Source organism: Pempheris klunzingeri, chromosome 17, assembly GCF_042242105.1.
Source record: "Pempheris klunzingeri isolate RE-2024b chromosome 17, fPemKlu1.hap1, whole genome shotgun sequence".
In the NCBI taxonomy this organism is placed as follows: domain Eukaryota; kingdom Metazoa; phylum Chordata; class Actinopteri; order Acropomatiformes; family Pempheridae; genus Pempheris; species Pempheris klunzingeri.
In genome coordinates this window covers 2,467,718-2,494,038 of record NC_092028.1, presented here as the reverse complement: position 1 = coordinate 2,494,038, position 26,321 = coordinate 2,467,718, and the positions used below count along the sequence as shown (strand labels likewise).

Genomic DNA, 26,321 nt, shown 5'->3' with positions numbered 1-26,321 from the left:
CAAAGTGTGAGACAGCTGTGCTCTGAGAGACTAATTACCTGGACATTTCTATTGTTGGCCTGCAGCTGAAGCAAACAGTCAACGTGAGGAGACTTTTCATGCACACTGTTCTCTACGCTTGCAACACCTGTGCTCAAGGAAAAAACACCTGACAAGCAATGAATAGCAGCTTTTTTAATTAGAATATAAAAAAACTTTCACATTAAAAGAAGTTAAATTGCAGGTGCACATGAATAAATGGTCCTTACCCAGAGTCTGAGTCACATAGAAAACAGTTTCCTAAATATGACTTGAGTCGAAGAAGTGGTGGTACGAGACACTTGAGAATCCACAGCTCCATGGCAGTGTGGAAGACAGTGTGGTGAGACAGAAAGCTCCACAACACCCACTAATGGACCTTGTGGTGAGACTGTTTTAAGAGCTGCAGAATGAATCTTCACTTGAGCATCAACAGTCACACTGATTCTAGTGAACAGTAGTTTGACTAATTGATCTTGACTGAAGGGTTACTTACTGAATCTTACTAAATCAGTCTTCATCAGCACAGCGGCTGATGAGGATGCCGATAAAAGCCCCAGAGAAAAGTTAGTAAGTGGATCTTCAGTTATATTTCTAATTTTGAAAATGTTATAGTTTGCATGACAAACCATTTACTCTTCTCAAACTAAGAAGTTAAAAGCAGTTAGTGTTTATTTAATCATGGCATCTCTAATACATTAAAGACATTATATGTTTCACACTGAGACCCCTTTTGCCCAATAGAAATGATCTGTTTCCCACTGACAGTTTGTGGACATGAACCTGTGAACCCCCGTATTGTTGAGAAAATATGAATAGTAACGATTGTTTAATTTAAAGATGCACATTTTAGTTTTATTATAGAACTAAAAACTTGCTCACTTATAAGAAATAAAGTATCACTAAAACTTTTTTTTGCACCAAATTAATTTCTCATTTCTGTTCTATCGCTCTCTTCAAAACCACCAGACTCTACTGACAAAAACAGTAATTCTACCTCACAGAACACAGGAACTGCTGGTCTACTGCTGCCTGGATCGGTTAGTTTGTTTGTGTTATTGTGTGACTTTGGTGTTTTCAAGGGTTAGTTCAGATCCAACACATGTGTGGAACACACAATAACACAAACAGACTAACCAACCGAGGCAGCAGCAGCAGAGCAGCAGCTCCTGTGTCGTGTTCTCTAAAATCCCTGTTTTAGTGAATGTAGTCTGGTGTGTGTGCTGTTTGTGGTTAAACCAAAAGGATCTTCCAGGTCTCTCTCTGTAGGGATCCTTTCCATGATGCTGTCACACACTTAGAATAACACTCTGAGCCTGTCAGTGGATCAAACAAGCTCTTTTAGTGGACCTACTGTGATCAGGTGCAGTTGTCCCAAATAACTGTGCTGCAGCATTTGCAGTCCATTTCACTGATCAACTGGACAAATTCCAAAACTTTCTGTACATACCAGTCATTTCAAACCCAAAATCTGAAAAACTACAGCCCAGTTAAAAATGCTAAAGTTATCCTTTAAAGCCACCCATTATCTCCCTTTAGGAGTCACTGCCCAGACACACAAAAGCACTTTTTCAGTGTTTTCTTTATCTGTAACATCAAAGATTGGTAATATTTTTATTTTGTGTGTCCAGCCAACCCAACAGATACAGATTCATTCATACACTCACTCATTTAAATGTCCTTCACACGTGTTGGCACATGTTTTACATGCTATGTTAAAGAGTGGTACACTTAATGGTACACATCAGTGGGCAGCTGGAAGTCTTTGAAGGTGTAGAAGGAGATGTCTCCGTAGTCCACCACAGCAAACACCACCGGGATGTCTCCACTCTGGAAGACCAGCAGCTTGATGGCTCGCAGGTCAGGCACAGGGCCATCGAAACTGACACACAACAGGGAGGAATCGAATAAATAGTCAAATACTCAGTCAACGGATAACTGAACAACACCAATTTTTGTAATCGAGGTTGAGTTGCAGCTCGCCAAATGTGATGGTTTGCATCATCACATCACATTGACCTCTGGCAAGCTGTGATGAGCATTTGTTGGTATTTTCTAACATTTTACAGTACACTCATCAATTAGCTAATTGCAGCAGCATTAGAATCAGAATCAGAAATACCTTATTTATCCCCGGGGGGGAAATTAAGGAATCACTAAAAGAGGGATGAGATAAAAAGGCCACTCAACCTCAACCACTGTGATATTCATTTAGTCTGTATCAGGTGTCTGTCAGCCTCGAGTAAACACACCTCCAGGCAGTTTGTGTGTTTGCTTACCTGCACACACACATGCGGGAGTACGGTTTCCCCGGGTTGCTCTTCTTGAAGTCAGCCACCGTATCGGGTTGGTAAACACTGAAACAAATCCTCCACTCGTCTGAGTCTTTTAACCTGAGAGGACAAAGCACAAGGTCGTCCCCTGAATGATGAACTGCCCGTCCCAGTACAATACATCAGCCAGGAGCACAACACCAGAGCTGCAGCATCTCGCTCCTTTGTCTCTGAGTCTTTATGGATTTGTTAATTCAAGATCATAAATTGTGATAGCAGTGACACGAGCTGTCGCTCTACTCAAAGTCCAAACCGATTTATTTTCCTTCACAGGTCACTCAGAGTTGAGATTTTCTGATCACAGTGAACAAAAAGTAGCTGCAATGTGGAGTACGACACACCTGCATGGTACCTCTCCTGGAAGCCCCACATTTGTGAAGTGTTACTGATTTCAGTTAATGGTTATCGGCAAAAAAGGCACAACAATGGAAAACCAAATATCTGAAATGATGATTTGGGGAAAAATGTCATTCAGTCAGAACCCAACAGCACATTCTGTGATCAGAAGGCTTTTATTATAACTTGGCTACTTCTGAACACTGACAGTTTCAATCAGGGAGACACTTTAGACACTTCGCTCCAGGAAACCAGGCTGCTGGGATAATTCCATCCACTGTATCAATATGGTTATAAAAGCCATGTTTACATGCAGCTGGTAAGTTATGAGTCCTCATTGTGAAACAATGGCTCATTCATTCTGTGTTTCTGGAGTATTCACCACATTAAATTTAAGGCCCTTTTAATGCCACATGGAGTGCAATTTAACCAAAATAAGGGTCAAAGTAAGATGGAAAACCAGCAGGAACAATAGGGTTCATTGTCTTTTATTAAAGCTGAAGTCAGCGATTCTAATCCAATAAATGTTAAATCAGCGAATATCCCTTCAAGGTCGGCTAGCTGTCTATTCTCAGCGTGCTGCCTGCTCCTGGCTCTGTAGACTGCAAACAATCAAAGTGGCTCAAACTGAGCAACGCTGTTCCAGCCAATCAGCAAGAGGAGGCGTTTGTGCTTGTGCACAGGACACAGGGGAGGTGAGGGGGAGCAAAGATGGGGGGAGAGAGAGAGCAATGGGAGCGAGGTGGATGCTAAATCTGGCACATGCTAACTATTTAGAAATGCTAATTGGCTAATTATCAACAATCTGTGTCTCCAGAATCACCAACTCGGCCTTTGGGCATCTTTTTGGGAGGAAACTAAATTCAATGTTTTTTAACCAGACATACAGATTCATTAATCAGCTGATTTAAGAGGATCCCTTGCTAATTCAGGTGCATTAGTGTGTGAGAGGACAGGGTTTCTCCTTACAGAGAGCATGTCTGACTGTCACTTACAGTCAAATGTTCAGCTGTGGAAACTGATACTTCCAGAGGCTGCTTTGAGTGAGAATAAGTCTTAGTCCGACTGTGACTCCAACCATCCATTGTTGTCATAGATAAGGGTGCCTTTAGACGGTGCATTAACATGGCACACGGAGCAGGACGGGGGAAATAAAATCCTATCAGACTGCTCTGATATCAGTTTTCTGGTGTGATGAATCATAATACTGTGGAAAACAAAAGAAATGCCTAATTTGCTTCCAGCATCCATCTGTGCTGCCAAACAATATTTATCTGTCTCAGTGCAACCTGAAGCAGCATCTGTTTATTTCACCTTTTCAGTGTAATAAAAGGAAAACAGAAGAAAGTGATACCTGGAGGCTCCCTCGAGTAAATGTGTAGATCTAATCACACTGAGTTTATCCAACAGCTCCCCTGGAATAACAAACAAATGTCACTGAATCAGATACAACTAAACAATACATCAATATATAATAACTGTGAATTTACTTTACTGACTAGGCCCATGGGATCTCACCAGTGGGGATTGGTCGTCTTGGGTCGTGTAAAGGAGCGACTTCGCTGTTCCACAAGTGTGCCGGTCGGCCTTCACGCTTCCCCCGCCGCTGCACCAGAAGCTCCTGATACTCCACCCAGTTTCTGCACCGCCGAACCTTGAACAAACTCTGAATGTGATCATGTGTCTCTTCTATGTCACTTAAAAAAAAGACCTGGTGATTTCCCGGAGAACACCTCCGACAGGATTTGTGTGGAACACTTTTCAGTTGCATGTCGTCTGATGTTATGTTACAAACCTCTCTGTCTTTGTTGACATCCCTCCAGTGCCTACGTTTGTCCTTTTCCCTCTTCTGCTCCTTTGAGGACATCTTCACCTCCCGCAGGTTTATCCTCTCCCTCCAGGGGTGGACCTCACACACTCCCACAGTCAAAGACCCGGGGAGCAGAGAGGGGTCTGGAGGGACCATGCAGCTGGAGAGGTGCTCCTTGGAGCCCAGGTCAGGGAAAGGGATGGAGCTGAAGTCCCAGCGTGAGGAAACAGAGAGGGTCTGGTGATGTGGTCGGTCCTCAGGCACATCAGTCATCCACCAGGTCCTGCCCCCGCCTTTGTCTGCTGAACACGTGGCCACAGCCTCTGGAGATGTTGTCAGGTCTGACTGGAGGAGCTTTTTATCCTCCTCACATTCATGGCTACATCTACTCTCCTCCATTTTCTCAGCTGTGGGGTCTTCTTGTGCTTCATTATGACTACAGCAAGAAAAAAAACATTGTCTCTGATTTACATGAATGATGGAAGTGATGGAAAATGTCACATTCAAGATTTGTTGGTCAGTTGTACAGTTTTACGTTAGTCATTCTCTAAAGAGGAGTTTGAAAGATGTGAGCTTTTACCAGGCAGGGAGAGTTCATCCAAACCTTAAATCATGATGCATCATGGGAGAAAGAGGACTGATCCATGTCAGAGACTATTTCTTCTTTTTTTCTTTATTGAATAATATAATGTAGTTGTGTCCCACATCGCTCACACACTTGGATGGTAAACACAGTACACTATACAGTGGTCTTGTTCACCTGGATGTTGAGGTGGGGCTGGCGCTGCGCTTCCTCTTCAGATGTCTCCCTGCTCGGTCACGTGACGGAGGCAGGTTCAGCTGCCTCGCATAGGCCGATGGCTCTGAACTGTAAGAGGCCAAACTCGCACTCATGCTCATGTTGAATTTTGCACTTTCACAGCAACATCATCCAAAATCACTAAGAGCCCCTAAGAATCAATTTGGACAAGTGAATTTCTGAAAGGGGCTTTAAATGTAGGTGTTCACTGCCATCTCTACAGCTCTGTTGATACCAATAGGAACTTTTGATTATCTTATATTCCCATGCCCAACTGGAAGTCTAATCTTGTCTGAATGGGGCTGTAAAGGATCTCTGGTACTTACCTACACCCTATTTTCACAAAATGACAAAATGGTAGATAAAAAAGATTTGAAATTGGACCAGTAGATCGCCTCTACGGCTGCTGGGTAATCCTTTGGGGCAGCTGTGCCAAATGTACGTGTGTCCACCAAAAGAGCTTGTTTTAGCTTGTTCTGTCAACACGATTAGTGTGTTTGTGGTATTGTGGGACTTCACAGCACAGCAAGTTAAACTACTGCTTTTGTCAGTGGAGTCTGGTGGCTTTGAACCGAGTGATATAACAACTGTTTCTGGTTTAACAGAAAGGCTCAATAAAAATATCTGTTAAGATTCTCTCACCTGGGATCGAATCTGTGCACCACATAGCCAAGCCTCTTTAAATGCCCGAACACCTTTGTAATGAAAAAGAGACCAGTTAGACCAGTTCAGCAGTGCAGTCCTTCTTCAGAATATGTGCTGGACACTCTCTTGTACCTGATATTGCTGCAGGCTCACTGTGTTCAAAGACAGAAACTTCTCATAGCCGTCCTGGATGGACAGCGGCAGGTCCTGGTAAAACACCTGCAGGTTTCCCTGTCCACACAGTGCCACTCACACATGTCAGTATTTTACAGATGACATGTTAAACAAGACTCTTAAAGTGTTGCATAAATATTATTGAGTAACACAAATAATGAAGAGGGTAAACCACAGCCTGGCAAACAGGTTTTATCTGCCACTCACACACTCCATCAGGTAGAGAGCCTCTTCAGGGAGGAGATACTGCTTGCCGTCGGCAGAGAAGCCCATCGTCTGCCAAAACTTTCCCTGTGTAACAACAATGTTCATAAACGTGGTTAAGACAATATAACAATGTGCATAACATCCTAGAACAATACAGGTTTATCACAAGGTGTGTGTTTGTTCAGCTTGTGGTAAAGTACTCACAGCAGGAGACTGAAGCTCCACTATGTGCTTACTTGGAATCCATGTGGCCTTCACTAGGTTTCCCCTAGTAAAGTAAAACAGACAGCATCGCTCTCATGTCCGTGCAGCACAACACTGCACACATTAAAGACAAAGCATAGAATAAAGTACAAAAACAGGTGACAGGGTTTTCTGGTGACCTGGATGGAGAAACACATTATCACCATATGAGGTTGTTCTGGCAAACATTCTTGCAAATACCAGCTTCTTAGCACATAACATTAGCATTTGTTTGAGAAAATGTTGAATGAATGTGCGACACCCACACTGATGTAGCTCTGGTTTGGTCTACACCATCTCCTGAAACACACATCTGGATCTTTAGCTAATGGATGGTCACCTTTCTTCAACGGCTGGTCGTTAACTTCGTCTGTCTGTGTGGATGAGAGCATGTTTGCTGCAAACAGGGTCGATAAAAACCACGAGGCAAAACGAGGCAGTCATTGGCTCACTGGTAATAGAAATATACTGATTAAAGATTTCCTACCCTTCACTTACTACTTTCCATTTACTGGATTATGAAAAAGCAAGTAAATGAAAGTTGCAGAACCGTCAGCCGATTCCAAGTGGAACACAATGAGAGTCCATGAATGAGAGTGTAGCGACACCATAATCAGGACAACTGAGCTGAGTCACACAGCAATGCAGGCGGGATGTTTTCACAGGTGGAAACGCAGCTTGGATGAATGACCACCTTCTGCCACGACTTTCTTCATGCACTCTTGCCTCTGCTTTGCTTTTTCAGCTCACTGCTTTCATCAGCTTCAGGTCCAACATGTTGCCACACTTTCAGTTCTGCCTTGTCTTGTCTTGTCTTTTATCCCAAGAAACACACAAACTGTCAAACACATCGTGCACATTTTCTTCCCACCCCGCATCTTTTGATTCGTGTACTGAATTTGATCTCCTTGTCGACGGCCTTAGCACCAAAATTCACGCGGCCTGTCATGTTTTTTGCACTCAGACACTAGTGGCTCCTGGTTCAGTCAGTCGCCTGAAATCAAACCAGTTTTCGGCTCCTACATCAGACCGGATCAGCAAAGCCTGAAGCCGACCCAACCCTTACTGCCAGCAATGACTGCTTTGAAAACTCAGTGTTGATCCCTTCAAGGACACTCAGTAACCTAAGCATTCTGAGTTGTTTGCCAATCAGCAAATGTTTTATATCAGCAACAACAACCACAGTCATGTTGTTATTTTCACATCAATCACACATAAGTGGCTTTCATTGGAGACAGACAGACGGACAGGTAGATGGACAGATGCCACGTCTACTCACAGCTTCTCCACTCTCTCCTCTGCTATGAGGGTCCAGTGCTCATTCAGACTCTGCTCGAGCCGCTGTCGTTGCTCCTCTGTGTCATTGGGGAAGAAGTCCTTCTGTCCTCGGACCGGGATCTTGTGGCTCCTGGACCGCGCTGCAAACAGTTCAGACGGACTGGAATTGAAAGTAAGAAAACACGTCTGATGCTTTCATCACTAGATACAAGCAAAAACATAAAAACATAATCCAAAAGGTCTGGACACAATAAAATATCATTTCAAATTGTACAACTTAGAGTCAACTGAAGAGATGAGAAGGACTGAACCACTGTGCCTGTCAAGTTTAGAAAGGAAACTAAATATGTGAAAAGCAAGAATTACTTCATACCCAGATTTATTTATTTCTCCCTGACCTTTATTTTAACTGGAAAATACACTGAACCAGAGACCTCATTTACAATACAGCCAAGTGTAAAGCTTAGACAAAAGATCCTAGACACTAAGTCACACAATGAGAAGCTTAAAAGAAAATCACCCAGACGAGCTCCTTCAGTGTAAAATGTTGTTTTCTTAGTAACTGTAACACTGCACTTGCAATTTTAAAGAATTGGAGTTGGAGCAGTTTTCTGGCGGTTAGTTCCTGACATGTGGTGCATCAAAAGTGAACGTTGCTTCTGCATGTTTAGTTTTCATTCTGGGGGCAGTGAGCAGATTCGTACCAGAGCTCCTGAGAAACCTGGACGGCTCAGCGTTTTCTGCAGCTACACACTGAAGATGAAAGCAGGGACACGTTTTTCTAAACCCTGCTGAAGATCTAGGTTCTTATTTGTTGTGGATGTTAAAATTTGGATCCAAGTCCAGGATATCTGGCCTGGTTTAGGGTCTGCAGCATTGGGGATTCAACATGTGCACTAATTTTTACTCGTTTAATATCTTAAAAAGACACAACAACAGAACAAAAGATGGAGAATTACACTCTGAACGCAAAATTGCACAAATTCTGCTACTGACACTTTATTTCTGCACCTTTTCTGTCTCCTCTGTTGCTGTAACAAGTACATTTCCCCGCTGTGGGATAAATAAAGTCTTTTTTATTAATGATGCAAAACTCGTGATAATCTGTCAAGTCTTGTTTAAGTTACATGTGATTTTAAGTAAGTTAGTGCACACAGCCATGTGCATAGAATTACACTTCATTCATTCTTATAGGAGGCACAGTGACCACTTTCACTGACTTCATGTGTTATTTGTTAGATCATAAAAACTCTTGCTGCTGTTTTATTACTAATGAAGGACATCTGCATTTAATGAATCACAGAATTATGTATTTTTCTAACTCAGCCCACTTTATATTTGTTCATATATATATATATATATTATTACATGTCAGAGGGAAACACTCTGCTGCATGTTGACAGCTCCAGTTTCTTAGTTTGCTCTACTTTTAATGGAGAATGTTCACAGTGTGATCATGAAGGATGTGACTGCTTCCTCCACCAGACTGAGTATTTCCACAGTTACAATGAGTCACAGAACCAGACACCGCACAAAAAAGTCTTTAGTTGACTCCGTTTTTACTTTAATTCCTCATAAATTACAGTCTAGCTTGTGCGTTTTACAAGTTTCAGTCATGTTTTCCCTGGAAGTTACACTCAAGTACCGAAACCTTTAACCTTCGCTAACACCGTGGGGTCCGCCATGTGGACAGGGAGCCGGTCTAATGTGTGACAGTCACTGAGCGACGAGCTAACACACCAGCAGACAGAACAGAAGTCATTGATCCATGCTGAGAAATCTACTGGTCCTTTCCATTAAACACAACAACGCACCGTAACACTTCGCTGAAGAGCCTCTCTGCGCTGTCGCTCTTGTTTTGGTCCGCCATGTTTGACGGCCCCGGCAGGCAGCAGGTGTCCTCTGGGTCCTGATGCCCGTTAAGTTCAGGTACAGTGAGGGGGACGGCCAGCAGGGGGCGCTGCAGCACAAAGAGCTGGTTGTGTTATAAGGTGTGTTAGCTGCACATTGTTCAGGAAAAAAAAACTGTTAAGCACCACTCAAATGTCCAAAACGGTTTGTATCTGAGTTTTTTGGATGACTTTTCCTTATTGTGTGCAGTTATGAGATACTTCACATTATGCTGAATAGAACTTTTCTGGTCATTTTTGGTCTTTAAAGGTCATTTAAAGGCATCAGTGTGTCATTTTGTCCTCTCTGAAGTCTGTCGTCCTGAACCTGAATCAGCTCCAGTCAAATCCCCAAATGATTCATACCTCTGGCAAATTTTGACTTAAAGTTACTCTTATTCAACCAGCAGGTTTTTTCTTGATTGGAAATGACACAGGGCTTGTGCTTACAGCCCAATGTGACAGACATGACAGAGTCTGGAGACGCCGTGGAGAACGTTCTGCTGCCTGCAACATCCTCCAGCAGACCGGTTTGGCGGTGGGTCAGTAATGGTGTGGGGAGGCATTTCTTTGGAGGGCCGCACAGCCCTCCATGTGCTAGCCAGAGGTACCCTGACTGCCATTAGGGACCGGGGTGAGATCCTCAGACCCATTGTGAGACCATATGCTGGTGCAGTGGGCCCTGGGTTCCTTCTGATGCATGACAATGCTCGGCCTCATGTGGCTGAAGTGTGTCAGCAGTTCCTGCATGATGAAGGCATTGATGCTATGGACTGGCCTGCCCGTTCCCCAGACCTGAATCCAATTGAGCACATCTGGGACATCGTGTCTCGTTCCATCCACCGACACCACGCTGCACCACAGACTGTCCAGGAGTTGACTGATGCTTTAATCCAGGTCTGGGAGGAGATCCCTCAGGAGAACATCCTCCGCCTCATCAGGAGCATGCCCAGGCGTTGTAGGGAGGTCATACAGGCTCGTGGAGGCCACACACACTGCTGAGCCTCATTTGGACTTGTCTTGAGGAATTTCCACTGAAGTTGGATCAGCCTGTAATGTGATTTTCCACTTTTATTTTGAGTATGATTCCAAATCCAGACCTCCATGGGATCATTTTGATTTACATTGATGATTTTTATGTTATTTTCTCAACGCATTCCCCTATGTAATAAAGATTTTCAACTGGAATATTTAATTCATTGAGATCTAGGATGTGTTATTTTAGTGTTTCCTTTATTTTTTTTGAGCAGTGTATTACTGAAGCATGAGTAAATGAGCACAGCTGCAGTTAATCACCAGTGTGTTGTAATGGGGAGGAGTTGTGAGGAGCCACAACATAAAAACTCACCCAGAAAAACTCTGTGTTCAGAGTATCTGCAGCAGGACGTTCACAGCAGCACAGTATGTATACGTACTTTATCTCTTTACATAACTTTTCATACATGTAAAAGCTACTGACACTACATCTAATTTACATTTGAATGGTGCATGAAAACGTGTAGAGGGAGTTAATTGTTTGATTGAATGAACTGTTTAGTTTCCTGCAGGTTCACTGAGACAAAATGAGACTTTCAGCCGTCCTTTTCCTCGTTGCCACCTGCACGGCGTTGACCGGTAAATGTATACATTTCCTTTATGTGCATGTATGAAATTATACATTTAATGTTTAGTTTTGAGTTTAAGTACATCAGTCTGCAAATGTAAGGAGAAAAAACTGACTTGATTGATCAGAATCAGATCATTTCTTTGTTTCTGAAAAGTGGATATTTTTTTGGTTTCCTTTGTTTTCTATAATAAACTAAATATTTTTATCAGAAGGAATGTTAAGACACTACTGTTTGGTCTGGAAACCTGTAACTATAATTTTCTGATGCTCTTTAGACAAAACTTTGATTTAGAAAAACATTGGTAGATAAATTGAATCTGAAATGTTTTGCTTCCATCCCTGAAACTGATGTTGGGTGCATTTAAACACTGCTACATCCCTGTATGTGACTTAGAGTCATTTGTGTGTTGAATTAAATGTGTAATTCTGAACAACTCCAGCTGATTCCTTTAAATGTCAAACAGGTAGAAACACAAATATGACTGTGTAGACAGAGGGAAATAAACGTAGGTAACTATGTGGATGTGTAACAGAGGGATAAGAAGCAAGACATTTCCATTCAGCAAGTGAAAATGCATCTTGTATAAAAAATTTTATACATTTCAGTTTGTATCATCTTGACAAGCAAATAACAGACTTAAACTAGCATCATTCTACATTGTTTCAGTTATATTTTGTGTTTCTAAGCTGATAAATAGCTGCTGCCGTACTGATTTTGCTCTCTGTGACTCAAACTCTCTGCTTCCTGTCTCTCAGTGGGTGTCACCACGAAGACCTTGATATTCCCCAAAGAGACCGCTAACAGTTATGTTGAGCTGGTCCCTAAGAAACCCCTGAACCTGAAGGCCTTCACTCTGTGCATGCGTGTGGCCACAGAGCTCAGCGGGGAGCGTGAGATCATCCTGTTTGCGTACCGGACTGAAAGCTTCGATGAGCTGAACGTGTGGCGTGAACTGGATGGCAGGTAGACACTCTGAAGGTCAATGCTCTGGACCAAAGACAGTATTTTGTCACTATATTCATCACTTTTCATCTCAAAGATCCTTCATGCTGCCATGATTATTATTACTAGTATGACTGCTGCTACTAATGCACACACACCATAACTTCTACTCTTACAAACAATACTACTGACTGACTACTGCTAGTATCAGCTTCTAGGTACCACTACAACACACATACCACCTACCAACAATACTTTTGTCACTACTTCTACTAATGTCACTATTTATTTTGCATTATAAACCCTCTGAAACGGTGTCAGAAGATGCATACAGATGAAGGTTATAACTGTGTCCAGGTTGTCCTTCTACCTGGCTGGAGAGGGGGTTTTCTTCAAAGTCCCTCAGCTCGGAGCCCTGCAGACCCACCTGTGTGTCACCTGGGATTCCAGGTCAGGTGCTGCTGCCCTCTTCATGGATGGGATCAAAAGCTTGACCAAAATTTACAAAAAGGATCACACTGTCCGCCCCGGAGGGAAGATCATCCTGGGACAGGATCCGGATCGTTACTTTGGAGATTTTGATGCCAAGCAGAGTTTTGTTGGGGAGATCAGTGATGTTAATATGTGGGACTCTGTCCTCTCAGACAGCACCATCCAAGACATGTTCACTGGGAAGAGGGTACCAAGAGGAAACGTTTTCGACTGGGAAAGCACAGAGATGAAAATTAACGGGGAGGTGGAGGTCATTGACCATGAGCTGTAGCTGTGATGCTCACACCTTTCACCTGTATGACACACTAGTTTACGAGTCTACTCCTTCATTTCAGGTGGAACTGTTACACATCTTTGTAAACTTGTAATAAAGATATGAGAAATCTATGAAGAGTTTGTCAAATGTTTTATGGATTAATAGAAAATAGAGCTGAAATTATAAATCCGTCAGAATTGGCAACTGATTTTCCTTTTATTTTGTATTTGTCTGCAATGAGTTAACTTTTACTTTTCCCATCTGCTCACACACTTTTCCTTCAGTATTTCAGCCAGTGTGTCCCTGCGCTATGGATGACCGCTATGCTAATCTCAGCCCCTCCCAAATTGATTATCGATAGTGCTGCAGGTTCACTGCGAATGACACTAGACTCTATTGCCCCTCTAAAAAAGAAGAGAATTAAAGAAAAGAGACAAGCTCCCTGGTATAACTCCCAGACATGTGAGCTTAAGTAACACTCACGAAAACTAGAAAGGACATGGCGGGCCACCAAAGTGGAAGAATCCCGTTTAATCTGGCAAGATAGTCTTAAAACCTATAGAAAGTCCCTCTGTAATGCCAGAGCTGCCTACTACTCCTAATTAATAGAAGAAAATAAAAGCAACCCTAGATTTCTGTTCAGCACAATAGCTAGGCTGACAAGGAGCCAGACCTCTATTGATCCTTGTGTTCCCTTAGAGCTCAACAGTAACGACTTCATGAGCTTCTTTAATGATAAAATCCTAACTATTAGGGACAAAATTCATCACCTCCTGCCGTCAACAGGGTCTGGTCCAACCTCAAACCTAGGAACCATAGAAACAGCTGTTACACCTGATGTCTACTTGGACTGTTTTTCTCCAATTGATCTTGCTGAATTGGCCTCAATAATCTCCTCATCTAGATCATCAACATGTCTCCTAGACCCCATTCCTACTGGACTCCTTAAAGAGGTCCTGCCCCTAATTAACACGTCCTTACTGGATATGACAAATCAGTCTTTACTAACAGGCTATGTACCACAGTCCTTTAAAGTAGCAGTAATTAAACCTCTCCTGAAAAAGCCTACTCTTGATTCAGGTGTGTTAGCTAACTATAGACCTTCATCCAACCTTCCCTTTCTCTCCAAGATCCTGGAGAAAGTTGTAGCTGTGTAATTTTCTAAACTCTAATAGTCTATTTGAGGATTTTCAGTCAGGTTTTAGAGCGAACCACAGCACAGAGACAGCACTGGTGAAGGTTACAAACGACCTCCTTATGGCATCAGACAGAGGACTCCTCTCTGTCCTGGTCTTGTTAGACCTGAGTGCTGCTTTCGACACCATCGACCATCACATCCTGTTACAGAGGCTGGAACAGTTCATTGATATAAAAGGAACTGCATTAAGATGGTTTAAGTCCTGTTTATTAGATCGATTTCAGTTTGTACATATTAACAATGAATCCTCTGTCCACACTAAGGTTAGACATGGAGTTCCACAAGGTTCAGTGCTTGGACCAATACTCTTCATCTTATATATGCTTCCTCTGGGTAATGTTATCAGGAAGCACTCCATTAATTTTCACTGTTATGCAGATGATACACAATTATATTTATCAATAAAGCCAGATGAACCCAATCAGTTGGTTAAACTTCAAATCTGCCTTAAGGACATAAAGTCCTGGATGAGCAGCAACTTTCTGCTGCTAAATTCAGATAAAACTGAAGTTATTCTGCTTGGCCCCAAACACCTCAGAGACACCTTTTCTACCAACATAACTGTTCTGGACGGCATTAATCTGGCCTCCAGCTCCACTGTGAGGAATCTGGGAGTCTTATTTGATCAGGATTTGTCCTTTAACTCCCACATTAAACAGATTTCTAGAACTGCCTTTTTCCATCTACGTAATATTGCTAAAATCAGGTCCATCATATCCACTGATGATGCAGAAACATTGGTCCATGCATTTGTCACTTCTAGGTTGGACTATTGTAACTCATTATTATCAGGCTGCCCCACTAAGTCCTTAAAGACTCTCCAGCTGTGACTAAAAAATAAGCATTAGCAATATGGTAATGTTGAAAAACAGAGTGGCCGACGATCCGCAGTAGTGATTCATGAAGCCTGAGAACCACAGCAGGAGAACCAGGACCAGGATCCACAGGAGCCTGAGAACCACAGCAGGAGAACCAGGACCAGGATCCACAGGAGCCTGAGAACCACAGCAGGAGAACCAGGACCAGGATCCACAGGAACCAGAGAACCACAGCAGGAGAACCAGGACCAGGATCCACAGGAGCCTGAGAACCACAGCAGCAGGAGCAGGACCAGGATCCACAGGAGCCTGAGAACCACAGCAGGAGAACCAGGACCAGGATCCACAGGAACCAGAGAACCACAGCAGCAGGACCAGGTCCAGGATCCACAGGAGCCTGAGAACCACAGCAGGAGAACCAGGACCAGGATCCACAGGAACCAGAGAACCACAGCAGCAGGACCAGGTCCAGGATCCACAGGAGCCTGAGAACCACAGCAGCAGAACCAGGACCAGGATCCACAGGAACCAGAGAACCACAGCAGCAGGACCAGGACCAGGATCCACAGGAACCAGAGAACCACAGCAGCAGGACCAGGTCCAGGATCCACAGGAGCCTGAGAACCACAGCAGGAGAACCAGGACCAGGATCCACAGGAACCAGAGAACCACAGCAGCAGGACCAGGACCAGGATCCACAGGAGCCTGAGAACCACAGCAGGAGAACCAGGACCAGGATCCACAGGAGCCTGAGAACCACAGCAGGAGAACCAGGACCAGGATCCACAGGAGCCTGAGAACCACAGCAGGAGAACCAGGACCAGGATCCACAGGAACCAGAGAACCACAGCAGGAGAACCAGGACCAGGATCCACAGGAGCCTGAGAACCACAGCAGCAGGAGCAGGACCAGGATCCACAGGAGCCTGAGAACCACAGCAGGAGAACCAGGACCAGGATCCACAGGAACCAGAGAACCACAGCAGCAGGACCAGGTCCAGGATCCACAGGAGCCTGAGAACCACAGCAGGAGAACCAGGACCAGGATCCACAGGAACCAGAGAACCACAGCAGCAGGACCAGGTCCAGGATCCACAGGAGCCTGAGAACCACAGCAGCAGAACCAGGACCAGGATCCACAGGAACCAGAGAACCACAGCAGCAGGACCAGGACCAGGATCCACAGGAACCAGAGAACCACAGCAGCAGGACCAGGTCCAGGATCCACAGGAGCCTGAGAACCACAGCAGGAGAACCAGGACCAGGATCCACAGGAACCAGAGAACCACAGCAGCAGGACCAGGACCAGGATCCACAGGAGCCTGAGAACCACAGCAGGAGAACCAGGACCAGGATCCACAGGAGCCTGAGAACCACAGCAGCAGGACCAGGACCAGGATCCACAGGAGCCTGAGAACCACAGCAGGAGAACCAGGACCAGGATCCACAGGAACCAGAGAACCACAGCAGCAGGACCAGGTCCAGGATCCACAGGAGCCTGAGAACCACAGCAGCAGAACCAGGACCAGGATCCACAGGAACCAGAGAACCACAGCAGCAGGACCAGGACCAGGATCCACAGGAACCAGAGAACCACAGCAGCAGAACCAGGACCAGGATCCACAGGAGCCTGAGAACCACAGCAGCAGGACCAGGACCAGGATCCACAGGAGCCTGAGAACCACAGCAGGAGAACCAGGACCAGGAACCGCAGGAACCAGAGAACCACAGCAGCAGGACCAGGTCCAGGATCCACAGGAGCCTGAGAACCACAGCAGCAGAACCAGGACCAGGATCCACAGGAACCAGAGAGATGAGAAAAGCACAGAAAGGCTCCAGGGAAGATAGCAAGTTAGTGGCAGACATTAAGCCGACATGAGACATAATTATGGAGAGGAAGAGGAGGAGAGAGGAGCCCAGTGCATCATGGGAGTCCCCCGGCAGTCTAAGCCTATAGCAGCATAACTAGGGGCTGGTCCAAGGCCTGATCCAGCCCTAAACTATAAGCTTTATCACAATCCTTTGTGATAAAGCTTATTTTTCAGGTTTTCAGTCTACTCTTAAATGTAGAGAGGGTGTCTGCCCCCTGAACCCAGACTGGAAGGAGGTTCCACAGGAGAGGAGCCTGATAGCTGAAAGCTCTGGCTCCATCACTACTTTAGAGGACTTTAGGAACCACCAGTAGGCCTGCAGTCTGGGAGCACAGTGCTCTAGTGGGGTAGTACGGTACTATGAGCTCTTTAAGATATGATGGAGCCTGAACATTAAGAGCTTTGTAGGTGAGGAGAAGGATTTTAAACTCTATTCTAGATTTTACTGGAAACAAAGAGTAGCCAGTTCAGGAGAAATATGGTCTCTTCTCTTAGTACTCATCAGAACACGAGCAGCAGCGTGTGATCTCTGACGGCAGCCCTCAGGATAGGAGCCAGACAGAAACCCTGAAGTTCAGGTTCTGGTTCAGGTTCCACGTTGGGGCCTGTTATCTGGAGGAGCCTGTGGCTGCAGCTCAGAAATAGGTGAACAGGACCGCAGCACAGGAACTGTGGACTGCTGCAGCTCAGTGGGAACAGGGCGTTGATGCAAAGACATAACAGAAGGGAGTGGGGAGCACAGGGAAAAACAATGAAGAGACAAACTCAACAGTGATGACGACAGACTGAGCGATGAATTCTGTCCAAATGATTGATCCCATGTCGATACATTTAATGATAGGAGTATTCAGTTGGTTGGTCTGAAACTTCACCACTAGATGCCACTAAATTCTACACAGTGCAAACTTTCTTCTCCCTTTGAAAATGTTCATGTGTAACCAATTAATTTCATCCATCTTCAACCGCTTATCCAGAGTCAGGTCGTGGGGGCAGCAGTTTTGTTTGCTTGGTAATAATAATATGTCATAATATGCAATTCAATTAAAGCTGACTGAAAGAAAAGAGTTGACTCTGACAATGTAAAATATTCTAACATCAGTAAAGTCAGGAATCAGACCTGAATCAGCTCCAGTCAAGCCCCAAATGATTCATACCTCTGGCAAATTTTGACTTAAAGTTACTTTTATTCAACCAGCAAGTTTTCTCTTGATTGGAAATGACACAGGCGTCTCCCAGAAGATAATAAGACGATGTACAAGAGGCATCATTGTGGAAAAAAATATTTCTCAGCTTTTATTTACATTTGAACAAAAAGTGGCATGTCCACAATCATTCATACCCTTTGCAAACTGTCACAGTCTATGGGAAAATCCTAAAAGGTTCTATACCAGTCCAAATAGTCCAAGCTGGTCTAAAGCATCCTAATTGCCCTGATTCATTGGGAACAACTGTTTTAATTAACTCCACAGGTGAAAAACAGAGGCTCTCTGCAGTTGGGTTGTGGACAGTCATGGCTAAGACAAGACGTGTGGAATTTGCCTTTAGCTCAGTCTGCTTGCTGATATGATCCAGTCTTGTCTAAACAGTCAAATTGATCTGATCTCAGGCCATATATTACTGAAGCATGAGTAAATGAGCACAGCTGCAGTTAATCACCAGTGTGTTGTAATGGGGAGGAGTTGTGAGGAGCCACAACATAAAAACTGTGTTCAGAGTATCTGCAGCAGGACGTTCACAGCAGCACAGTATGTATACCTACTTTAATATCTTTACATAACTTCATACACGTAAAAGCTACTGACACTACATCTAATTTACATTTGAATGGTGCATGAAAACGTGTAGAGGGAGTTAATTGTTTGATTGAATGAACTGTTTAGTTTCCTGCAGGTTCACTGAGACAAAATGAGACTTTCAGCCGTCCTTTTCCTCGTTGCCACCTGCACGGCGTTGACCGGTAAATGTATACATTTCTTTTATGTGCATGTATGAAATTATACATTTAATGTTTAGTTTTGAGTTTAAGTGCATCAGTCTGCAAATGTAAGGAGAAAAAACTGACTTGATTGATCAGAATCAGATCATTTCTTTGTTTCTGAAAAGTGGATATTTTGGTTTCCTTTTGTTTTCTATATTTAACTAAATATTTTTATCAGAAGGAATGTTAAGACATTACTGTTTGGTCTGGAAACCTGTAAATATAGTTTTCTGATGTTCTTTAGACAACTTTGATTTATTTAGAGAAACATTTAAACACTGCTACATCCCTGTATATGACTTAGTCATTTGTGTGTTGAATTAAATGTGTAATTCTGAACAACTCCAGCTGATTCCTTTAAATGTCAAACAGGTAGAAACATAAATAAAACGAGTGAAAATGCATCTTATTGTTTAAAAAATAAGTAAATACATTTCAGTTTAACATCCTGACAAATGCCTATAAAAACAATAAGTAAATACAAATAACAGACTTAAACTAGCATCATTCTACATTGTTTCAGTTATATTTTGTGTTTCTAAGCTGATAAATAGCTGCTGCCGTACTGATTTTGCTCTCTGTGACTCAAACTCTCTGCTTCCTGTCTCTCAGTGGGTGTCACCACGAAGACCTTGATATTCCCCAAAGAGACCGCTAACAGTTATGTTGAGCTGGTCCCTAAGAAACCCCTGAACCTGAAGGCCTTCACTCTGTGCATGCGTGTGGCCACAGAGCTCAGCGGGGAGCGTGAGATCATCCTGTTTGCGTACCGGACTGAAAGCTTCGATGAGCTGAACGTGTGGCGTGAACTGGATGGCAGGTAGACACTCTGAAGGTCAATGCTCTGGACCAAAGACAGTATTTTGTCACTATATTCATCACTTTTCATCTCAAAGATCCTTCATGCTGCCATGATTACTATTACTAGTATGACTGCTGCTACTAATGCACACACACCATAACTTCTACTCTTACAAACAATACTACTGCTAGTATCAGCTTCTAGGTACCACTACAACACACATACGACCTACCAACAATACTTTTGTCACTACTTCTACTAATGTCACACTTTATTTTGCATTATAAACCCTCTGAAACGGTGTCAGAAGATGCATACAGATGAAGGTTATAACTGTGTCCAGGTTGTCCTTCTACCTGGCTGGAAAGGGGGTTTTCTTCAAAGTCCCTCAGCTCGGAGCCCTGCAGACCCACCTGTGTGTCACCTGGGATTCCAGGTCAGGTGCTGCTGCCTTCTTCATGGATGGGATCAAAAGCTTGACCAAAATTTACAAAAAGGATCACACTGTCCGCCCCGGAGGGAAGGTCATCCTGGGACAGGATCCGGATCGTTACCTCGGAGATTTTGATGCCAAGCAGAGTTTTGTTGGGGAGATCAGTGATGTTAATATGTGGGACTCTGTCCTCTCAGACAGCACCATCCAAGACATGTTCACTGGGAAGAGGGTACCAAGAGGAAACGTTTTCGACTGGGAAAGCACAGAGATGAAAATTAACGGGGAGGTGGAGGTCATTGACCATGAGCTGTAGCTGTGATGATCACACCTTTCACCTGTATGACACACTAGTTTACGAGTCTACTCCTTCATTTCAGGTGGAAATGTTACACATCTTTGTAAACTTGTAATAAAGATATGAGAAATCTATGAAGAGTTTGTCAAATGTTTTATGGATTAATAGAAAATAGAGCTGAAATTATAAATCTGTCAGAATTGGCAACTGATTTTCCTTTTATTTTGTATTTGTCTGCAATGAGTTAACTTTTACTTTTCCCATCTGCTCACACACTTTTCCTTCAGTATTTCAGCCAGTGTGTCCCTGCGCTATGGATGACCGCTATGCTAATCTCAGCCCCTCCCAAATTGATTATCTGGTCGATAGTGCTGCAGGTTCACTGCGAATGACACTAGACTCTATTGCCCCTCTAAAAAAGAAGAGAATTAAAGAAAAGAGACAAGCTCCCTGGTATAACTCCCAGACATGTGAGCTTAAGTAACACTCACGAAAACTAGAAAGGACATGGCGGGCCACCAAAGTGGAAGAATCCCGTTTAATCTGGCAAGATAGTCTTAAAACCTATAGAAAGGCCCTCTGTAATGCCAGAGCTGCCTACTACTCATTAATAGAAGAAAATAAAAGCAACCCTAGATTTCTGTTCAGCACAATAGCTAGGCTGACAAGGAGCCAGACCTCTATTGATCCTTGTGTTCCCTTAGAGCTCAACAGTAACGACTTCATGAGCTTCTTTAATGATAAAATCCTAACTATTAGGGACAAAATTCAACACCTCCTGCCCTCAACAGGGTCTGGTCCAACCTCAAACCTAGGAACCATAGAAACAGCTGTTAGACCTGATGTCTACTTGGACTGTTTTTCTCCAATTGATCTTGCTGAATTGGCCTCAATAATCTCCTCATCTAGATGGTCAACATGTCTCCTAGACCCCATTCCTACTGGACTACTTAAAGAGGTCCTGCCCCTAATTAACACGTCCTTACTGGATATGACAAATCAGTCTTTACTAACAGTTTATGTACCACAGTCCTTTAAAGTAGCAGTAATTAAACCTCTCCTGAAAAAGCCTACTCTTGATTCAGGTGTGTTAGCTAACTATAGACCTATATCCAACCTTCCCTTTCTCTCCAAGATCCTGGAGAAAGTTGTAGCTGTGTAATTTTCTAAAGTCTAATAGTCTATTTGAGGATTTTCAGTCAGGTTTTAGAGCGAACCACAGCACAGAGACAGCACTGGTGAAGGTTACAAACGACCTCCTTATGGCATCAGACAGAGGACTCCTCTCTGTCCTGGTCTTGTTAGACCTGAGTGCTGCTTTCGACACCATCGACCATCACATCCTGTTACAGAGGCTGGAACAGTTCATTGATATAAAAGGAACTGCATTAAGATGGTTTAAGTCCTATTTATTAGATCGATTTCAGTTTGTACATATTAACAATGAATCCTCTGTCCACACTAAGGTTAGACATGGAGTTCCACAAGGTTCAGTGCTTGGACCAATACTCTTTATCTTGTATATGCTTCCTCTGGGTAATGTTATCAGGAAGCACTCCATTAATTTTCACTGTTATGCAGATGATACACAATTATATTTATCAATAAAGCCAGATGAACCCAATCAGCTGGCTAAACTTCAAATCTGCCTTAAGGACATAAAGTCCTGGATGAGCAGCAACTTTCTGCTGCTAAATTCAGATAAAACTGAAGTTATTTTGCTTGGCCCCAAACACCTCAGAGACAGCTTTTCTACCAACATAACTGTTCTGGACGGCATTAATCTGGCCTCCAGCTCCACTGTGAGGAATCTGGGAGTCTTATTTGATCAGGATTTGTCCCTTAACTCCCACATTAAACAGATTTCTAGAACTGCCTTTTTCCATCTACGTAACATTGCTAAAATCAGGCCCATCATATCCACTGATGATGCAGAAACATTGGTCCATGCATTTGTCACTTCTAGGTTGGACTATTGTAACTCATTATTATCAGGCTGCCCCACTAAGTCCTTAAAGACTCTCCAGTTGGTCCAGAACACTGCTGCTCCTGTTCTGACGAGAACTAAAAGAAGAGACCATCTTTCTCCTGTACTGGCTTCTCTTCATTGGCTTCCAGTAAAATCTAGAATAGAGTTTAAAATCCTTCTCCTCACCTACAAACCTCTTAATGTTCAGGCTCCATCATATCTTAAAGAGCTCATAGTACCGTACTGCCCCACTAGAGCACTGTGCTCCCAGACTGCAGGTCTACTGGTGGTTCCTAAAGTCCTCTAAAGTAGTGATGGAGGCAGAGCCTTCAGCTATCAGGCTCCTCTCCTGTGGATCCTCCTTCCAGTCTGGGTTCAGGGGGCAGACACCCTCTCTACATTTAAGAGTAGACTGAAAACCTGAAAAATAAGCTTTATCACAAAGGATTGTGATAAAGCTTATATTTAAGGGCTGGATCAGGCCTTGGACCAGCCCCTAGTTATGCTGCTATAGGCTTAGACTGCCGGGGGACTCCCATGATGCACTGGGCTCCTCTCTCCTCCTCTTCCTCTCCATAATTATGTCTCATGTCGGCTTAATGTCTGCCTCTAACTTGCTATCTTCCCCAGAGCCTTTCTGTGCTTTCTCATCTCTCAGGTTCCTGTGGATCCTGGTCCTGGTCCTGCTGATGTGGTTCTCTGGTTCCTGTGGATCCTGGTCCTGGTCCTGCTGATGTGGTTCTCTGGTTCCTGTGGATCCTGGTCCTGGTCCTGCTGCTGTGGTTCTCTGGTTCCTGTGGATCCTGGTCCTGGTCCTGCTGCTGTGGTTCTCTGGCTTCATGAATCACTGCTGCGGATCGTCGGACACTCGTCATGTTTTTCAATAATATCATACTGCTAATCTTTTAGTCACTGCTAGTACGTTGATTGCTGTTTGTGTTGTCTCTCTCTCTCTGTCTCTCTCTCTGTCTCTCTCTGTCTCTCTCTCTCTCTCTGTCTCCCTCTCTCTCTCTCTCTCTCTCTCTCTCTCTCTGTCTCTCTCTCTCTCTCTCTCTGTCTCTCTCTCTCTCTCTCTCTCTGTCTCCCTCTCTCTCTCTCTCTCTCTCTCTCTCTCTCTGTCTCTCTCTCTCTCTCTCTCTCTCTCTCTCTCTCTCTCTGTCTCTCTGTCTCTCTCTCTGTCTCTCTCTCTCTCTCTCTGTCTCTCTCTCTCTCTCTCTCTCTGTCTCCCTCTCTCTCTCTCTCTCTCTCTCTCTCTCTCTCTGTCTCTCTCTCTCTCTCTCTCTGTCTCTCTCTCTCTCTCTCTCTCTGTCTCCCTCTCTCTCTCTCTCTCTCTCTCTCTCTCTCTGTCTCTCTCTCTCTCTCTCTCTCTCTCTCTCTCTCTCTCTCTCTCTCTCTGTCTCTCTCTGTCTCTCTCTCTCTCTGTCTCCCTCTCTCTCTCTCTCTCTCTCTCTCTCTCTCTGTCTCTCTCTCTCTCTCTCTCTCTCTCTCTCTCTCTCTCTCTCTCTCTCTCTCTCTCTCTGTCTCTCTCTCTCTCTCTGTCTCTCTCTCTGTCTCTCTCTGTCCAACCTCCACCCAACACAGACCCCTACAGAAGCCGCCCACATTGATCCTGGTTCTGTTCCAGGTTTCTTCCCGTTAAAGGGGAGTTCTTCTTCCACTGTAACTCAATATAATATCTGATGCTGCTCATGTGGGGATTCTTGAATCCTTAATGTTGAATTCCTGAATCGTTGGGTCTCTCTCTAATTAAAGAGTTTGGTCTAGACCTGCTCTTCATGTAAAGCGTCTCGAGATAACGCTGTTGTGAATTGGCACTATATAAATATTGATTGATTGATTGATTGATGTATAACCAATTAATTTAAATTTAAAAAATCAAATCAACTTCATTGACCAAGTTTGAGCAGGCAAACAAGGAATTTGACTTGGTGAAACTTGCCTCTCTATGTACAGTAGAAGGAAAGAACAGGACAATATAAACAATATAGAACTATTTGTCAACGGTATATACAGTCTGTTTGCAGTCTGTTCCTGTCCTGTTTGGTGGCCGACCAAACCAGTCAGTGATGGAGGAGCAGAGAACAGACTGGATAATGGCAGAGTAGAAGGTGATCAGCAGCTCCTGTGGCAGGTTAAACTTCCTGATCAAATGTATTTCTTTTTGTTTGCTTAGTAATACTAATATGTCATAATATGCAATTCAATTAAAGCTGACTGAAATAAAACAGTTAACTCCGACAATGTAAAATATTCTTATATCAGTAAACTCAGGAATCGGATGAAATCCAGTTGCATCAGTGCTGCAGTTCATAGAATAATGTTTATGATGTATGAATACATTTCAGTGATGTCTCATAGCTCTATCAGACTTTCATGTTCAAAACTGTATAAGGTCAGCAGCACATTTAATAATACCAGGTGTCAGAATTTGTAGTGGGTGCACTGGAAAAAATGTACCAAGTGACGACCCAGAGTCTGCAGGCACGGACGGGGTTCGAACCCGCGATCTTCGGTTTACGAGACCGACGCCTTACCACTTGGCCACCGCGCCTTGCAGTGCATTGAGTCTATGGTATAGAGACTTGGAGTAGGCTGTTATAACGTCTGTAGATATTTGTAAAATATTATAGAACATAGTGAGTCCCTTACCCGTCTGCAGGACCCTGCAAATGCCATCGGCTCGCCTGCCAGACTGCATTCAAAATATGTGCTATTTTGACATTCTCATGTGCGGACGTGCTTTCACGTAAGTTCACACATTTCCCTAATCATTCGCAAGCACGTGAACTCTGCCAGACAGAGTCCACCCAAAAACCCGCTTCAGCAAACTTTTGGAAAGGCTTCGTTTGTGTTAGCTATGTATTTTCAACCTGCCAGATCAACGTACAAATGACGAGATGTGAACCATTACAATTAAAATGGAGCCCGGCAGAATTATTGTATGCAGCCGAATGTCCCAGCAGATTGCCTTAGTGATTGTAAAATTCATTTAATAATGTTTTATCAATTATGTATTCGACGGTCAGCGAAGTCACAAAAGACGCGAATGTCGAAATGAAGTTTGGCGTACTTTAGTCCCCATACAGGGGAATCTTAATGGAGAACACACCCGGAAGTGGCTACAGTGGCCCAGCAGATGGGATCTCAATCTTCGGCTGAAACATGGCCGCGACAGATGTAATACGATGAGGTGAAAGTCGCATGTCTGTGCATCGGATGGTGCAGTGATTGTGTGTTGATTGTTAATTTTAGAAGTAGCTCATGCTGTAAGTAATATGGCCTCGTGAAAAATCTGTGCTAGCCTGCTAAGCGGAAACAAGCCTGCACATTAGCAGGAGCGATAAGTTAGCTTCCTAGCGGTGGACCACTTCGACAACGTTGTGTGGTTACTTAGTGTGCAGCCTACCTTATTTACCTGCATATTAAACTGTGTTACAAGTATGTGCTGTTACATTAATGTTGCTGCTTTATGTTAGTTTAGCAGCATTCCGGCAATCCGTGTTACGCATACGAACGTGTACAATAAATCATGTAGAATTTAAACAAATCGTACTGATTGGCAATCTTACGAATTAGACAAAGGATGAATTAAGACTTTTTACAAGTAATTGTGAGCTGGTTTTCTATTCGGCATATCAAATAATACCAGTATGTAAAGTTTAAACGTCATATAGTGGTTTGCATTGTCACACTTTCATTTGTATATGAAGGTAGAGACTCTAATCACGGAGCGATAATTCAGTAGGCTATTGATCATTTTATCACCTTTAACAAACCATACAAGATGTCAATAAAATGAAGAACTAAAAGATTAACAATATCAGTTACTGAGGGGCTCGTGTGACATATTTTTCACTAGTGATTGTTGTACACATTTGTGTTACCCTGGTGTTTTGGAAATCTGGAAAATGAATATGATCATATAT

General features: G+C 43.6%; 3 protein-coding genes and 1 non-coding gene across 4 annotated transcripts; 2 read left to right on the top strand and 2 right to left on the bottom strand.

Annotated features, from left to right (window-relative positions):
* Positions 1 to 1,430: 1,430 nt before the first annotated feature.
* On the bottom strand, positions 1,431 to 9,713 carry tsen54 (TSEN54 tRNA splicing endonuclease subunit). The gene is made up of 12 exons (XM_070847905.1): positions 9,658 to 9,713; positions 7,845 to 8,003; positions 6,527 to 6,590; positions 6,323 to 6,406; positions 6,074 to 6,172; positions 5,939 to 5,991; positions 5,258 to 5,365; positions 4,483 to 4,933; positions 4,206 to 4,341; positions 4,042 to 4,102; positions 2,298 to 2,411; positions 1,431 to 1,900 (listed from the first exon to the last, which is right to left on the bottom strand). Exons 1-12 carry the CDS (start codon positions 9,711 to 9,713, stop codon positions 1,750 to 1,752), a joined length of 1,536 nt encoding a protein of 511 aa, XP_070704006.1. The 3' UTR covers positions 1,431 to 1,749.
* Positions 9,714 to 11,269: 1,556 nt separating this feature from the next.
* On the top strand, positions 11,270 to 13,123 carry LOC139216650 (C-reactive protein-like). Its single transcript, XM_070847835.1, has 3 exons — positions 11,270 to 11,346; positions 12,095 to 12,302; positions 12,639 to 13,123. The coding sequence occupies exons 1-3, from the start codon at positions 11,295 to 11,297 to the stop codon at positions 13,042 to 13,044; spliced, it is 666 nt and encodes a 221-aa protein (XP_070703936.1). The 5' UTR covers positions 11,270 to 11,294; the 3' UTR covers positions 13,045 to 13,123.
* Positions 13,124 to 18,795: 5,672 nt separating this feature from the next.
* Positions 18,796 to 20,513, top strand: LOC139216651 (C-reactive protein-like). The gene is made up of 3 exons (XM_070847836.1): positions 18,796 to 18,872; positions 19,506 to 19,713; positions 20,039 to 20,513. Exons 1-3 carry the CDS (start codon positions 18,821 to 18,823, stop codon positions 20,442 to 20,444), a joined length of 666 nt encoding a protein of 221 aa, XP_070703937.1. The 5' UTR covers positions 18,796 to 18,820; the 3' UTR covers positions 20,445 to 20,513.
* Positions 20,514 to 24,874: 4,361 nt separating this feature from the next.
* trnat-cgu (transfer RNA threonine (anticodon CGU)) lies at positions 24,875 to 24,946 on the bottom strand. The gene has a single exon. It is a non-coding gene; the product is annotated as a tRNA-Thr (tRNA).
* Between the last annotated feature and the right edge of the window lie 1,375 nt (positions 24,947 to 26,321).